Source organism: Callithrix jacchus, chromosome 5 (assembly GCF_049354715.1).
Source record: "Callithrix jacchus isolate 240 chromosome 5, calJac240_pri, whole genome shotgun sequence".
NCBI lineage: Eukaryota > Metazoa > Chordata > Mammalia > Primates > Cebidae > Callithrix > Callithrix jacchus.
Window position 1 is genome coordinate 10,554,000 of NC_133506.1, and position 15,009 is coordinate 10,569,008.

General features: G+C 52.7%; 3 protein-coding genes across 35 annotated transcripts in view; all 3 read left to right on the top strand.

Moving 5' to 3' along the window:
* The window catches only part of PTPRA (protein tyrosine phosphatase receptor type A), a 180,770-nt gene extending 179,477 nt beyond the window's left edge, over positions 1-1,293 (top strand). For all 32 annotated transcript variants that reach the window (XM_078371242.1, XM_078371223.1, XM_078371239.1 and 29 more), the window contains one exon: positions 684-1,293. In XM_078371242.1, coding sequence (XP_078227368.1) covers positions 684-758 — 75 coding nt within the window. In that variant the 3' untranslated portion in view covers positions 759-1,293. The remainder of the gene's footprint in view (positions 1-683) is intronic.
* Positions 1,294-6,177: 4,884 nt separating this feature from the next.
* GNRH2 (gonadotropin releasing hormone 2) lies at positions 6,178-8,642 on the top strand. Of its 2 annotated transcripts, none has more exons than XM_035302830.3 (5): positions 6,178-6,376; positions 6,590-6,628; positions 7,290-7,457; positions 7,594-7,730; positions 8,582-8,642. In XM_035302830.3, exons 1-5 carry the CDS (start codon positions 6,316-6,318, stop codon positions 8,630-8,632), a joined length of 456 nt encoding a protein of 151 aa, XP_035158721.3. In that variant the 5' UTR covers positions 6,178-6,315; the 3' UTR covers positions 8,633-8,642. The 2 variants fall into 2 exon arrangements, with proteins under 2 accessions (XP_035158721.3, XP_035158722.3); XM_035302831.3 differs by having other exon boundaries at positions 7,597-7,730.
* Positions 8,643-8,914: 272 nt separating this feature from the next.
* Positions 8,915-11,110, top strand: MRPS26 (mitochondrial ribosomal protein S26). The gene is made up of 4 exons (XM_008995652.5): positions 8,915-9,157; positions 9,250-9,396; positions 9,491-9,614; positions 10,601-11,110. The coding sequence occupies exons 1-4, from the start codon at positions 8,964-8,966 to the stop codon at positions 10,733-10,735; spliced, it is 600 nt and encodes a 199-aa protein (XP_008993900.3). The 5' UTR covers positions 8,915-8,963; the 3' UTR covers positions 10,736-11,110.
* The last annotated feature ends 3,899 nt before the right edge of the window (positions 11,111-15,009 follow it).

A 15,009-nucleotide genomic window follows, 5' to 3' on the forward strand; every position in this document is an offset into this window, starting at 1 on the left:
AACTGTCTAAACACAGACCTGCCCTTCCCCTCCAGAGGTGCCCCAAATACACAGGAAGCATAATGGGAGGCAGGACGGCAGCAGTGGGTGCATAGCCCCTGTTACCAGAGGATGGGACAGATTAGAAGAGGGCGTCTGGGTGCCCCACAGGGCTCATCTGCACTTCGGTGTGGATCTTAGGTAAGGAAGACCAGGAGGAGTACCTGCCTTTGGGCTTGGGCTCCCTGTTAAGAGGTCTGACTTTTAACAAGCTGCACATCCACAGAGGTGTTCCTGAATCCCATGGAGCTAGAAATGTTTGAGGGGGAAAGAAAAGTGAATGTTAGGAGGTTTGGAAGACAAGGTTCTGAGAGCCAGGGTGCATGCGAGCCTGGCAACCATGGTAAGTGTGGCCATGCTCAGCCTCACCATCTCCCAGCCCAGCACACACATGTCTGACCTCTGTAAGGCCTGGGTCAGCTCTGGTCAGCTCTGCTTGTAGAAGGTCTGCTGCACTCAGCCCAGAAGGGAGATGCTGTCATAACTCTGGCAGGCAGATCAGAGCTCAGGTGGAAGTTTAGAAACATTCCGTTCCTCTCAATTTTCCATCTGCAAAAAAAAAAAAAAAAAAAAGTCTGTTAGGAATTACAGGTACTGTGTGTTCTTCAGTAACCCTGGCTTTTTCCCTGCCTTTCACTCTCCAGGAACAGTATGAGTTCTGCTACAAGGTGGTGCAGGAATATATTGATGCGTTCTCAGATTATGCCAACTTCAAGTAGGCGGCAACAAGGGCCCATGGACCAGAGGGATTGCCTTTAATATTTTGTAATATTCTGTTTTGTTAATATACCCCAAATTGTGTATATATCTTATAACTGTTTTAGAAATTGGTACATAGGCTTCTATTACCGATTAGGTGGAGATTTTATATGTAAATGTGTTAGCACTGATAGTCCTTTTTCCAATGTTTTATTGGGGAATTAAATAGTGTGATGTTTGGATTGATATCGTGAAACCCTCAGCCAGGAAATTGGGCTGGATTGTTCTTTGGTTAATACATCTTTCCCTAAAGAAGATAAACAAAATCCATTCCAGGTAGCTCAGCACCAACTAAGAAAAAAAAGCACAAAGTTCTCAGAGCTCTCGAGAAAAGTGGTTGTCCCCATGCCACCATGCACTGTAAATATCCCTCCCCTCTCTCCCTGGCCCCCTCCCCTGCCCCCATCACCTACATCATGGGGAGTAATGGGACCAGAGCGGTATCTCTGGCACCACACTAGGGACTATCAGGTAATAAAAGCTTTGACTCCCTGAGGAAATGTCTCTCCCTTTCTCTGGCATGGGGCAGCCATATTGGCTGGGGCTCTCCTTGGCTGTTCTGGCCCTCCTGTTCTCTGAGCTGTCTAAGAGAGGCCACAGTCCCCCAACTCCTCCTATCCACCAAGCACAGCCCCTCCAGCTCTTAGGTGATCTCCAGGACCCTCCTTTCATTCCCAGCACATCTTTGGTATAGTGGTCCTCAGCCTCCCTCCCTATGGAAGGTGGCCAGGTCCTCACTGAGTCTCCTTAAAGACAGGAGCACAGGGGAAAGTGGAACTGGCTCTGTGGTGCTTTGCTGCAGAGCTGTCTGGATTGTGTTACCCTATCCAGGATAAGTCTTTATAGCCACATGTGTTGTGTTGAATTGATTCCGTTTTCTTTCATTTTCCTGTCCTCATTTCCTGACATGTGAATGTATCTCAGATCTAGAAGTCAGGATGGTGGGAATCTTAGATTCCAACTTGGTTTTGAGTGACCTGTTAGACAAAAGCGTTGAACTTCTGTTTCTTAAAGAAGCTGAATGTTCATTTATGTCTCGCATAACAGTCTGTCCTGTCCAGAGACCCAGTATTCCTAACAATATTCTCATCATCATGGTTGAAGCTGGGTCACTGCCATGTCTATACTCCACCTTGAAGAAGAAGCATGGAGAGCCAGCAGCTTCATTTCTAAGGACAGGAAGCCAAATCTGCACTTTTCATTTCCACTCATACCCCATATTCCACGTATCAGCTCCACAAGTAGGTTTTTACCTGCTCATAGCTATGCCTAACTACAGGGGGTGCTGGGGAAGTGTGGTCTTTTGTTGGTGGCTCACTGGGAGAGTGGGTGTGTCCACTGCCTCCCAGCCTCGTGAGCAGCTCACCAAGAGCAAGAGACTGGTGTCTGTGGCTGTCAGGCAGGGCCTTTTTTAAAGAGCTGGTGCATGCCTGGGCTCATTAGAGGCTTCTGGAGTGAGAGGTGGCACCCCAGCCTGGTCCATGGAGGCATTTTCAGGTGTCAGCACTGCTGTGCCTCTTGGAGGAGGTGGGACTTGAACTGGACCCACAGGATGCTGGGAATTTCGATGAGCAAAAAGGAAGAAAGGCCAGTGGAGCCACATTACAGAGGGCCTCAGAGTCCAGATAAAGCATTAACATGGAGTGGCTCCAAGAGGAAAGCCTGTCTGTGCACCACGTATCCAGGATGTTTGTGGGAAGGAAGGCGATGTGCAGAAAGGACCCAGGAGGCCTGCAGGAGGTAAGGGCTGCCACAGACCCTCTCTGGAAGTTTACAGGAGATGAGTGTGAGTCATTAGAGTGTAAGCTCCTCAGTTCTATAGGAACTAAGGAACTCCCAAGAGGGAGTAAACTCAAAACTCACTAGTCTCAAGAGAAGCTTGGATAAATTAGGCAAACACAGAATCTGAGGAATTTCTGATGAGGGGTGTCAAATCTGGGGAGCAGCTCCTGGCTCCTTGCAAGCTACCCTTCAGTGCTCTGTGTGACCAAGTTCAAGTCAACGCAGGAGGACAGGCACTGGGGTCAGCAAGCCACTCACTGAATGCACAGGTGAGGCTATTCACAGGCGCCTGTGTGCCTCCCAGCAGGCTGCCTCCTATTGGCAGGGCTGGCCTTGAGCAGGGTGTGCCAGCATGGCCTGGGTGGTTTTCTGCGGGAGTCCATGCTGATTGGGCCAATGGATAGGCCATTGTTTTAAACATCACCTGGGTGCAAAACCAGTGTCTCCAAGTAGCAATGGCAGCTGTTTGCTCCCCATCTCCCTCAGGCTGTAGATGTGTCTCTCATCCCTTTATGCCTCCTTCTTCACACCTCTCTTTTTACTCAGGGCTTGCATGTTTACAAAAGAGGTGAAGCCAACAGAAACTAGTATAAGCCAAAAGGAAAATGTGCTGAGGCTCACACAGCACAGTTGTGTAGGAAGGGCAGGAGTGACCACTTCAGTGCCCTCCCAACAGCTAGTCAGTTGTGACCCAAGGGGCTTAGGATAGGGGTGAGTGTTTCTCACAGGGGAAAAGTGAGAAACACCCACCACACACCCAGAGCCCTACATCCTACCACACACAGACCTCACTTCATCTGGGCAGGTCCTTAAAGGGTGAGGGTTCATCTGGGTTGCAGTTTCCTTCATAAGCTCCCCTGTCCCAAATACCCAAGTCTCTTTCATTAAAAATATAGGCCAATCGTGGTGGCTCACACCTGTAATCCCAGCACTTGGAGAGGCTGAGGCGGATGGATCATGAGGTCAGGAGATCGAGACCATCCTGGCTAACACTGTGTCTATTAAACCTGTCTCTACTAAAAATACAAAAAGTTAAGCCAGGCGTGGTGGTGCACACCTGTAGTCCCAGCTACTCAGGAGGCTGAGGCAGGAGACTCGCCTAAACCAGGGAGGCAGAGGTTTCAGTGAGCCAAGATTGTGCCACTGCACTTCAGCCTGGGCGACAGAATGAGACTCCATCTCAAAAAAAAAAAAAAAAAAAAAAAAATTAAGAATAGGCCAGGTACAGTGGCTCACACCTGTAATCTCATACTTTGGGAGGCCAAGAGGGGTGGATCACTTGAGCTTAGGAGTTCAAGACCAACGTGGCAAGACCCTGTCGCTACAAAAAATACAAAAATCAGCCAGCCATGGTGGCACACACCTGTAGTCCCAGCTATTTGGGAGGCTGAGGTGGAAGGATCACCTGAGCCCATGAGGCAGAGGCTACAGTGAACCGTGATCATTCGTCTGCACTCCAGCCTAGGTAAAAGAGTGAGACCCTGTCTCAGAAAACTAAATAAGCCAAATGTGGTGGCTCATGCCTGTAATCCTAGCACTTTGGGAGGCCAGGGCTGATCAACTGAGGTCAAGAGTTCAAGACCAGTCTGGCCAACTGGTGAAACTGTCTCTACTAAAAATAGAAAAATCAGCCAGGTGTGGCGGTGAGTGCCTGTAATCGCAGCTACCGGCGAGACTGAGGCAGGAGAATCACTGGAACCTGGGAGGCGGAGGCTGCAGTGAGCCGAGATGGCGCCACTGCACTCCAGCCTGGGTGACAGAGCGAGACTCCCACCCCAGGCCTAAGTTTTTCCCTCTTTATGAGAGACTTCTTGAAAAAGCCTGTACTCTCACTCTTCCCTCTTCCTTACTTCATTCCCACACATTTCTTTTTCATCCCTGCTCACCAAGGTCACTGTGGTACTAAACCCCAAGGATCCAAGGTCTCTTCCCGTTTGTGTCACAGGCTGTCCTCTGCTTCTTATTCTCACCCTTTAGCTGCTCTTCCACTAACTCTTCTCTCAGAGGTTGGGATTCTGGATCTGTCTCTGTGGACCCTCAGCTCTCCTCCAATCCCAAGTCCCTTGCATCCTGGTCGCATGTTAGGATTGTCCAGAGATGCCTGCCTCCCACTGCCCACACCTAGGCTAGGGGCCCACTCCTTTCCTCTGACCCTCCAGCGTTCTCCAGGCCCATGGATCTACGGCAGTTCCTGCTGGCCCTTCATTTTGTTCCTTATGCTGCACCCCTCGTCCTTCACCTGGGCCACCTGCTCAGGGTTTATGCCCCTCTGTGCTCCTGCAGCACCTGAGTGTTTCTTCACCACTGAACCTCTGCTTTCCCACCTGAGTACGCGCAGCCCATGGCTCCAGCTCCTGAGGACTGGAGCTCCATGGTGAACAGATGGCTTTCTATCTTCCAATGAGAGGGATACAAGAGTTCCATAGTTGGCCGGGCGTGGTGGCTCACACCTGTAATCCAAGCACTTTGGAGACCAAGGCAGGCAAATCACCTGAGGTCAGGAGTTCGAAACCAGCCTGACCAACATGGTGAAACCCCGTCTTAAAAAAAAAGTAAGAGTTCCAGAGTTGATAGTCTGAAAAGGACATCAGACATTTCTACAAAGCTATGTATGTTGCCAGAAAAATAAGGGAGCAGAGCTTTCTTTCCCCAGGAAGCTTAGCTCTGGTTTAGATTTTTCAGGAAAAACTGGAATCAAATTACAGAATAAAGGCACCCATTCCCTTTTTAAATGAACACCAGCTTTGGTGTGGCTTTGAATAAAGCATTCTGTAAACCCAAACCAGAACTAAACTAGTACATTGAACTTAGATTCATTTTCACTAAACCACAAAGCAAATGTTTTCCTAAAAATTGTCCAGTTAACAAAGTGTGTATTTAAACCAAAACAGTTTAACTGAACATATGGTCCACACATTCATTTTCGGGTCCCTGCTAAGTCAATCTGGAAATTCACAGGTGTGCCCATCTGCCTCGGCAGCAGAAGTCCAGGTGTCCAGAGCTGACTGATGACTAGTATACCTCCCCTCCCCGATCTTCGTCACAGGATTTGATTCACCTGCTCTCCTAATGACTGGCCACCAGGATGCCAAGCCTGACCCTGGCTCTCCCATTTGCTGTTCAGCCCAAGTGTGGAGATTGGCTATTAACCCTGTAAACAGGCCTCTGACCCCTAGAGGCTGAGGGCTGGCGGGGAAAGCTGAGCTGCTGACGCAGATTGGGAGGCGGGAGCCCACTTTCAGTGGCCCAGGCTAGCTGTGTCCAAATCCACAAGTGGGGAGGGGTTAAAGCCTTGAGGGACAAAATTATTCTACCCACAGCTGATGGCCCTAGGGAGGCTGCACTGTCCCAACAGCTGGGCCCCATCTCGAGCCCGCTTCTTGGCGGGAAGGAAAGCCACTCCTGGGTAGGTACTGCCCCACCCAAACCCAGCCATCTGGAGTGACCCAGCCAGCGCTGGTTCCCAGGTGTGTGGATGTGAATTGTCCCACCCAACACGTTCTACAATGAGCAAACAAGCTCTCAAGGACAGTGGTCAAAGCCTCCTCTTTACCTCTAAACAGCCTGCCAGGCTCCCTACTCTTAGGTGTCCACAAGCCCTGAGCTGGGAGTCTGGAAACCCCCAGGCATTTCCCCCACCCAGGATACAGCTCTCTTTTGGGGTCAGGGAGGGCTGTGTGGGCTTTCTAGGCCTCAAGATCAGGAGCTTGAAGATGCAGCCTAGGAAGTGGGAAGATGAGACCAGGACATAGGCCAGCCTGGAGCAGGAGTCCCCGGCCTGGAGGCTCCTGGGAAGGTGGTGGGGAGGGGCCATCTGTCAGTGGCCTCAGGCCAGCAGCTGCCGGTCAATGTTTGTGGAATGGTCTGGGAAGGGGGTTGGGTGGTGAGCTGCTCCCCCTCCCCTCTCAAGACGTCACTGTAGTCTGAGGGTGGAGCTGCCTGGCCTATAAATCTTGGGGCCATCAGGCTAGGATCCTGCAGCCGCCTGAAGGAGCCATCTCATCCACAGCTCTTCCTCGCCTGGATCGAGCTCCATCCTGGGTGCATGGTATGCTGCTCCTCTTCCCCACTCCCAAATCCCTCCACCCCTGAACCATGCCCAGAAAAGTCCCCTTTCCGTCTCCTCTCCCCCACAACTCTACCAACTATTCTTGTGCTTACTGCCCCTGGCATGGGAGGGATAAGAGGTAGAAGCACTTGCTCCCATTAACACCACACATCCATTCCACATTCCCAACTGCTATGGAAGAGATACAGCAGGCCACAGAGAAAAGGGCAGAAGGCCTGCCACTCTGGTTCCCTAGCACCGGTGCTCCAAACACCCCCACATTGAGAACTCTCCTGACCATCCATCTATCCTCCTATCCATTGGCCTGAAGTCTGTTCCCCTCCAACTTCTTCCACTCCTTGAAGGAAGAGGGATGGTCTTGGATGAGTGGGAGGGTCCTCAGAGCTGGCAAGGTGGTTAGCTTCTGTACCCTGGGTTCAGGGAGAAGGCTTGTCCCCTGGAGCATCCTCCCCTGCTGGGCCAGGATTCCCCAGGGTCTGGACCCCTGTATGCTTGGCATGAGGAGTAGTGGCAGAGAGAGAAGGGCATTAGGAGATACCAAAGCTACCCCTGAGATGCTAGTTTTCCAAGGTGGACCTGGAAGAAGGAGGGAATGTGGGGGTGGTGTAAGGTTCCTTGAATGCTGTACCCTGTCCATTAGAGCAGCCTGCCATGGCCAGCTCCAGGCAAGGCCTCCTCCTGCTCCTGGTGCTGTTGACTGCGCATCCTGGACCCTCAGAGGCTCAGCACTGGTCCCATGGCTGGTACCCTGGAGGAAAGCGAGCCCTCAGCTCAGCCCAGGATCCCCAGAATGCCCTTAGGCCCCCAGGTAGGTAATGGGTCTCCCAGCCTGATTGGGAGGAAGAAAGTGATGGCTAGGGGCTCCCCCACCCACCTGGAGCCTGAAGTCGGGGTAGGGAGGACAGCCTCAGTACCCTTCTAAGGAAGGGCCCTGGGCATTGCAGCAGGCAGCCCAGCCCAGTCTGCCCATGGCCTCTCAAGTGATGCCCTGGCTCTCCTGGAAGACAGCATGCCCTGGGAGGGCAGGAACACAGCCTGGTGGTCCCTTCGCCAGAAGCAACACCTGGCACAGACACTACTGGTGAGTGGGGTGAAAGGACCCCAGCATCAAGACCAGTGGCCATTGTGGCTTAGGGTTGGGGGCTGGGAGAGTGGGGGAGAATGAAACAGCACTGAGATGCCCCCTGCCACAGCACTCCCAGCCATTTCTCAGTGACCCTACTGCACACAGCAGGGTGCTATCTGCTATCCTTTTTATTTCCCAGGAGGATTTTAGACAATTTATAAAAACACTTAGGTTAAAGACCAAAGTCACTAGTAGAGTAGAAGCAGATAATTGCTCTAAAAACCTCCATAAATAAGACAGTGGTGGCCATGCGATCCCACAGGCATCTTGACAATCAAGCCAATGACTGTTTTGAGGCAGGCAGCCCCCGGCCAGTGGAAAGAGATGAGAGATGCAACCTCACACAAATAGCCAACAAGGCCAAGAGGACAAGGTGGTCACTGACATGTGCACTAGGAACATCTCAGGGACTGCAGAGCTCCCCAAGACCATAGCAGAAGACAGGTGTGGGGAAATGGTTTGTTACTATTTTGCAAATCAAACATATTTAAAGTGCATCAGGAGAGCACGATAACTAAAGAAAAAAGTGTTAAGTTCCTATGAGGCAGCCTTACTGCCTGATTTGTGTGTATGGGCTCGGGTTTCCATGCGACAGGCTTGTTTAGGGTGGACAAGGCCGCATGCCCAAGGGAACTGGAGATCCCAACCCTGGATCCTCAGGCGTCTAGGGGAGGCAAGGGGCGCGTCTGCTCTGGGAAGCCAGATAGGGATTGGGGGAATGGAGAGGGAAGGGGACCAGGAAGGTGGTAGCTCGGCGGTCATGAGACCGGTGAGCCGAAGCATGACCGCCACCTCTTCCTCTGCAGACAGCAGCCCGAGAGCCCCGCCCCGCCCCGCCGTCCTCCAATAAAGTGTGAAGTCTCCGAAGCTGTTCCCTCGAGTTCTGTCCTTCATCCCCTCCCTCTCTTCCCCGCTAAGACCATTCCCCGCTAGAGGGTTGGAGAGACGCGGGCCCGGCCCCGCGGGTGGGAGGAACAACCGGATGGCCCAGGGCTCTGCCGGGAGGGCCGGGCCAGAGCCGGGGGGCGGAGTGCGGATGTCCGCAGGGTCGCCGCGCGGGCTCCAGAGGCCGCACGGCCGGGCGGGGCAAGAGGGGCAGCCGGAGGACTACAGGTCCCGAGGTGCCCCGCGCCACTTCCGGGGCACGGCGGCGTCCTGGCAGCGCGGCTGCGGTGAGGGGACTCGGTCATGCTAAGCGCGCTGAGCCGCCTGGGAGCGCGGGCCCCCCTGGTGCTGCACGTGCGCGGCCGCAAGACCCGCCACGACCCGCCGGCCAAATCCAAGATCGGGCGCGTGAACATGCCGCCCGCGGTGGATCCTGCGGAGTTCTTCGTGCTGATGGAGCGTTACCAGCATTACCGCCAGACCGTGCACGCCCTCAGGTGTGCGGCCGGGGGGAGGTGGCAGTCCGCGCGCGCTGGGGACGGTGGGGGTGGGCGGAGAGGGTGCCGACTCCCGGCGCGTCTGCACCCAGGATGGAGTTCGGGTCCGAGGTGCGGAGGAAGGCCCACGAGGCCAGAGCCGGGGTCCTGGCGGAGCGCAAGGCCATGGAGGAAGCCGCCGAGCACCGCGAGCTGATGGCCTGGAACCAAGCGGAGAACCAACGGCTGCACGAGCTAAGGTGCGTGGGGCGGGAAGCGGAGCGGGGCGGGGCAGCCTGCCCGGCCTGGGAGAGGTCCAGGCCCCGCTTAGCCTCGGCCTCTTGCCCGTCGCAGGATAGCGAGGCTGCGGCAGGAGGCGCGGGAACAGGAGCAGCGGCAGGTGGAGGAGCAGGCCCGCAAGGCCGAAGAGGCGCGGACCTGGGCGCAGCTCAAGGAGCGGGAAGTGCTGCAGCTGCAGGTGAGCAACACCTCCGGGGAGTGGGGCTTGAGCTGGGGACGAGGCTTGCAGGGCACTGGGAATTCTGGACACCGCGACACGGGCTCTGGCCATGTGCAGAGACTTAGAGTTGGCATGTCAGGATTTGGGAGAGGAGAATGTCAGTCAGCCGCAAAGACCCGGAGGTGAGCAGAGAAATTGGACAGTGTTCAGGTGCCTAGCAGGTCTGTGGGAGGGACCCTGCGTTCCACAAAGTGGTTGTATTTTGCCTAACAGGTGATGAAGCCATGAAGGGTTAAATATTTCAGGCCAGGATTAGCAGGCGTGCGGCTTAAAAGCAGGGAGACCACCTACCAGTGATGCAGTGAGAATGTGTGAGGCTTGATTTAAAGTAATAGAGAAGTAGCTGGGCTCGGTGGCTCACGCCTGTAATCCTAGTACCATGTACTATGGGAGGCCTAGGCAGGTGGATCACTTGAGGTCAGGAGTTCGAGACCAGCCTGGCCAACATGGTGAAACACTGTCTCTACTAAAAATACAAAAAGCCAGGCATGATGGTGCATGCCCATCATCCCGGCTACTCGGGAGACTGAGGGACCAGAATCTCTTGAATCCAGGAGGCGAAGGTTGCAGTGAGCCAAGATCACACCACTGCGCTCCAGCCTGGGCGACAGTGAGACTCCGGCTCAAGATAATTAATAAATAAATAAATAAAGTAATAGAGGGGGAAGGACAAGTTAGAATGATTTAGAGGGGACCACTGAGGGACATGAGATTTCATAGCTGGTGCTCCGGGTTCTGGCTGAAGTGTCTGCGAAAAGAGGAATGTGGCAAAACCACCTGATGTTACTCCACTGGAAGGCCAGCGGGTCTCTCAAAGAGGACCTGGGCTCCAGGCATACTTCCCCAGGGAGAGCAGGAACCGCTTTCTCAGTGGTTCCCTGAAAGGCCAGCAGGCTGGCACGTGCCTAGGGCTCCTGTTCAGCTGGGCTTTTCTCTCCTGATAGGAGGAAGCGAAAAACTTCATCACCCGAGAGAACCTGGAGGCACGCGTGGAAGCAGCATTGGACTCCCCGAAGAGCTACAACTGGGCCATCACCAGAGAGGGGCTGGTGGTCAGGCCACAACGCAGGGGCTCCTAGGGACCCAAGAAGACAGTGCCCGCCAGGGACCATGTGTATGGGGGGGTGGGAGAGTTGGGCCTGACCTGGAATAAAGCAGTCAGTCCATGCTGCTTATGAGGAAGGTTCAGCCTTTTCCAGCACAGCCTTCACATTCTGCCCTCTGCTGTCACCACTTGGTCAGAAACTTCCAAACACAGTGCCCTCCCTGTTCAGGGTCAGCACAGCAGGAAACTCTGGAGTGGTTTCCATCTCACAGAAGATCAGACAGGGCCACAACCTCCTCAGGCAGCCAAGCCATCTGAGTATCATTAAGGGTAGTGATGGGACAAATTACATCTGAGGGCCAAACGTGCCTGCTTCCTGTTTTTGTAAATAAAATTTTGTTGGAACACAGCCACACCCATTCATTGACTTCTCTTCACTACGGTGGCAAAGATGACTAGTTGCACAGAGACCATATGGATTGCAAAGCCCAAAATATTTAACTTTTTACAGGAAAAGTATAGTGATCTCTCATCTGGAGCTTTAGGGCTCTAGCCGGGAGCAGAGGTCACCCAGGACCTGGGCCACAAGCTAACCACTGGCCAGGGGCCTGCCTCTGTTCTATCCTGGGCTCTGCAGGCCAGAGTCTGGTATATCCAAGACCCAGAAGGCAAGAGGAGACCCTGTTTCTTCTGAGTTCCACAAAGGTTGTATTTTGCCTTACAGGTGATGAAGTCATGAAGGGTTAAATATTCAAAGCTAGGGTTGGCAGGCTGTGCAACTTGAAAGCAGGGAGCTCACTTAAGAGTGGCTCTCTCTACCCATGTGACCTACACGTGCCCTGGCATCACCAGCATCCTTCAGCCACCCAGCGGATTGCTGCTGGCAGGGAAGACCTGGTGGACCAAGACTTTATGAGGTTAGTGTAGCTTGGCAAGCACTTGGACCAAACTCTGTGGGTACCAGGAATACCTGTGATGACGAAGTGAGTATATAGGTCTGCAGTCCTTGTTCAGATACAGGTCCTCAAGCAGTGTCTGCGATGAGCTGGAGGAAATGTTTCTTAACGAGAGCAGCTTCCCTTTGCTGCCATGCGTGTGAACTCCAGCTTCTCTCCGTGACTCCCACCTTGCAGGGAAAGCCTGAGGACACCTAAGAAATGAAAACCTTTTAGGTGTATGGGCAACTCTTGTTGCAGGTGAGGAAGCAGGTATTAAGGTGCAAGCAGAGGTGGTACCTGGTACCCAACCCTCCTCGGAGCACTGCACTCCTCAGCCTTGGCCTCCCTCCTCAGGCTGGGAATAGCTCATCTCCCTGGCCCCGACTCTGGCCAGAGCACAGTAGCATCCCTGCTTTCAGGTGCTTGGCATCTGGAGTAAGACCTGATGGGCACGTGTGGGCAGTGGTTTGACGAGTAGGCTGTCTGGCCCCCTGCAATGGAAGCCTTTGATGATGTGGCACAGAGGCCTGTTAGGAAGTTTGGTTTTATGTAACACACTCCTCCATGGACCTCTTTGTCTCCATCTTCCAGTTTTATTCTTTCCAAGGCCTCTATACCAGGATCCAGACAGAAGCCATCTGTCTGTTCAGATGGAGGACATGTCAACACCTTGCAGCTCTGTCTTTGGGCTGATTCCACTGCTGTCCTGCATGGGGCTGGAACTCAGCATTCACTGTCTGCTGATGCTATTATGTCATGCAGAGCCACCTGGAAAGCAAGTGTCAGCGTTTTTATTCTCTACCCACAGCCGTCTTGGTGTAGGCACCAGTTGGCAGCTTACTGGTACCTTCAGGGTTAACTGAAACCCAGTGCCCTCTGTCCCTGCTAGTGGAACAGAGTGCAGCCAGGTGCACAGGTAGCCTCTCAGACCTCATCCAGTCCAGGTTGCAGAGTCATGTGATGTCCTACAGTAGAATGCCTGATCTCTGCAGAACCCTGGATTGTTAACTTGATGGACATGGCCTTGCTCAAAACGAGGTCTCTAGATCTTGGATCTGCTGCAGACGGTGAGCTCTGGAAGGTTGCAAGAGGCAGAGTTGCCAGAACCATGCTGCAACGTGGACCACCCAGAGAATGTCTTGCTCAAGGCTCCACTTATGGGTGGTAAATTTGGGGTCTACCTGCTAAATGCATTTGGAGCGGAACACCCAAATATAAGTGTTTTCGCCAAGATTGGAGGAGGCCCACCATGCTTGGTGGGATAGACAGGATAGACCAGCAATTTGTGAGTGGCAAGTTTTTCCCGAAGGATCCAATCAAGTATAGATGTTTTACCACAAAACTTGGGATTTTTTTTTTTTTTTTTTTTGAGATGGAGTCTTGCCCTGATGACAAGCTGGAGTGCAGTGCTGCAATCTTGGCTCACTGCAAACCTCCGCTTCTCAGGTTCAAGTGATTCTCCTGCCTCAGCCTCCCGGAGGTAGCTGGGACTACAAGCACGTGCCACCACGCCCAGCTAATATTTCTATTTTTAGTGGAGACGGGGTTTCACCATGTTGGCCAGGATGGTCTTGATCTCTTGACCTCGTGACCCACCTGCCTCAGCCTCCCAAAGTGCTGGGATTGCAGGCTTGAGCGCCTGGCCCGAAACTTGAGATTCTTGCCCCTTCCAGTTGTCTAGAGTAAGCGTGACATCAATGAGTGGCCCGCCATGCTGTCCTGGGGATGGATGGTGTAGATCTTGGGGACTTGGTTGTGCCAAACTGTAGTGTTGTTCATCTCTTAGGCTGAATCATGAAGGTTTGCCACTACCAGCTGAAGACAAGCTGCTTGTAGTGGTCCAGGTGGGTAGAACAAGAGAAGAAAGCATTTGCCTGATGAATCTGTTCCATCAAGGAGACTACCCTAGACCTCTTTAAACCGAAAGTCATTCCTCATATTTGTCCAGTATACTCCAAATTTTCTGCATGAAACAGTCACAATTATGCAGTATTCCTGAAATCTTCAGGAAATGTTACCTCCTGAACTTACCCTGTGGTTATTTCCCCGACTCTGACAAGTACAGAATTGAAATGGACACCTAGGAAGGAAGTTGGCTGCTGAAATAAAGGCAACTTTGGCAAAAAGCGTCAAGCGTGGAATTCTTTTTCCTTCCCAAATAGGAAGTCGATAGTAATACTGCAATCCCAAAAGCCTGAGGCAGGCCAAGGCGCGATGCTGTCATCTCCCATGTTGGGTGCTTTAGCGAATGTTTCCTTAGTTGCAGGTAAGTGCTTAAACAATATATGTGACACATAATGAGTTTTTATAAGGGAACACTGCCAGAGTCAGGCTCATGGTTTAGTTTACAGGACCTCAAAGTCAAGAACCTGAAGAATCCCATCATAGTACCATGGAAGGGCCCAGGAAAGCAACATTAAAAGGTCAGAGCTGCATAAGCCCCACTCTTAAGCAGGACTCCACAAGGCTCTGTGGGTCACAAGGATCCAATAATCCTCCCCAAAGGTATTTCCCCTCACTAAGTTAAAACAGGTGTGGCCAGGCACAGGGGCTCACACGTATAATCCCCGCACTTTGGGAGGCTGAGTGGGGTGGATCACCAGGTCAGGAGATCGAGATCATCCTGGCCAACATGGTGAAACTCTGTCTTTACTAAAATACCAAAAACTAGCCAGTGTAGTGGTACGCACCTGTAATCCCAGCTACTCAGGAGGCGGAGGCAGGAGAATGGCTTGAACCTGGGAGAGGAAGGGTTGCAGTGAGCCCACACTGCACCACTGTACTCCAGCCTGGAGACGGGGCAAGACTCCAACTCAGAAAACAAACAAAACAGGTGTGTGGCTGAAGTTCTCCAGGAAGTTGTATCACAGTTCACACTTTTTTTTTTAATGCTGTTTACTGAGGGAGAGGGAGAGAAATGGTCTGGGAGTGAGGTTATGCGTCTGGGAAATCTGAAACAGATAGAAACGTCAACCATGGCCACTACATAGCCTTCTGGCACTGCCAGGTGCTGCTGCTGGCACCCTCACTGCTACTGCTGTTGTTGGAACTGCAGGAACCCAGGTGCCCACTGCAGCTGTCAGAAGTGCCTCAGAAGCAGGAAGAATAAATTTGCCCTTCCTCTGGCCTTAAAACTCTTTTCCTAGGCTGGGCAAGGTGGCTCACACCTGTAATCCCAGCACTTTGGGAGGCTGAGGCGGGCAGATCACGAAGCCAAGAGATCGAGACCATCCTGGCTAACACAGTGAAACCCTATCTCTACCAAAAAAAAATACAAAAAATAAGCTGGGCGTGGTGGCACACACCTGTAATCCCAGCTACTCTGAGGCAGAAGAATCGCTTGAACCCGACAGGCAGAGGTTGCAGTAAG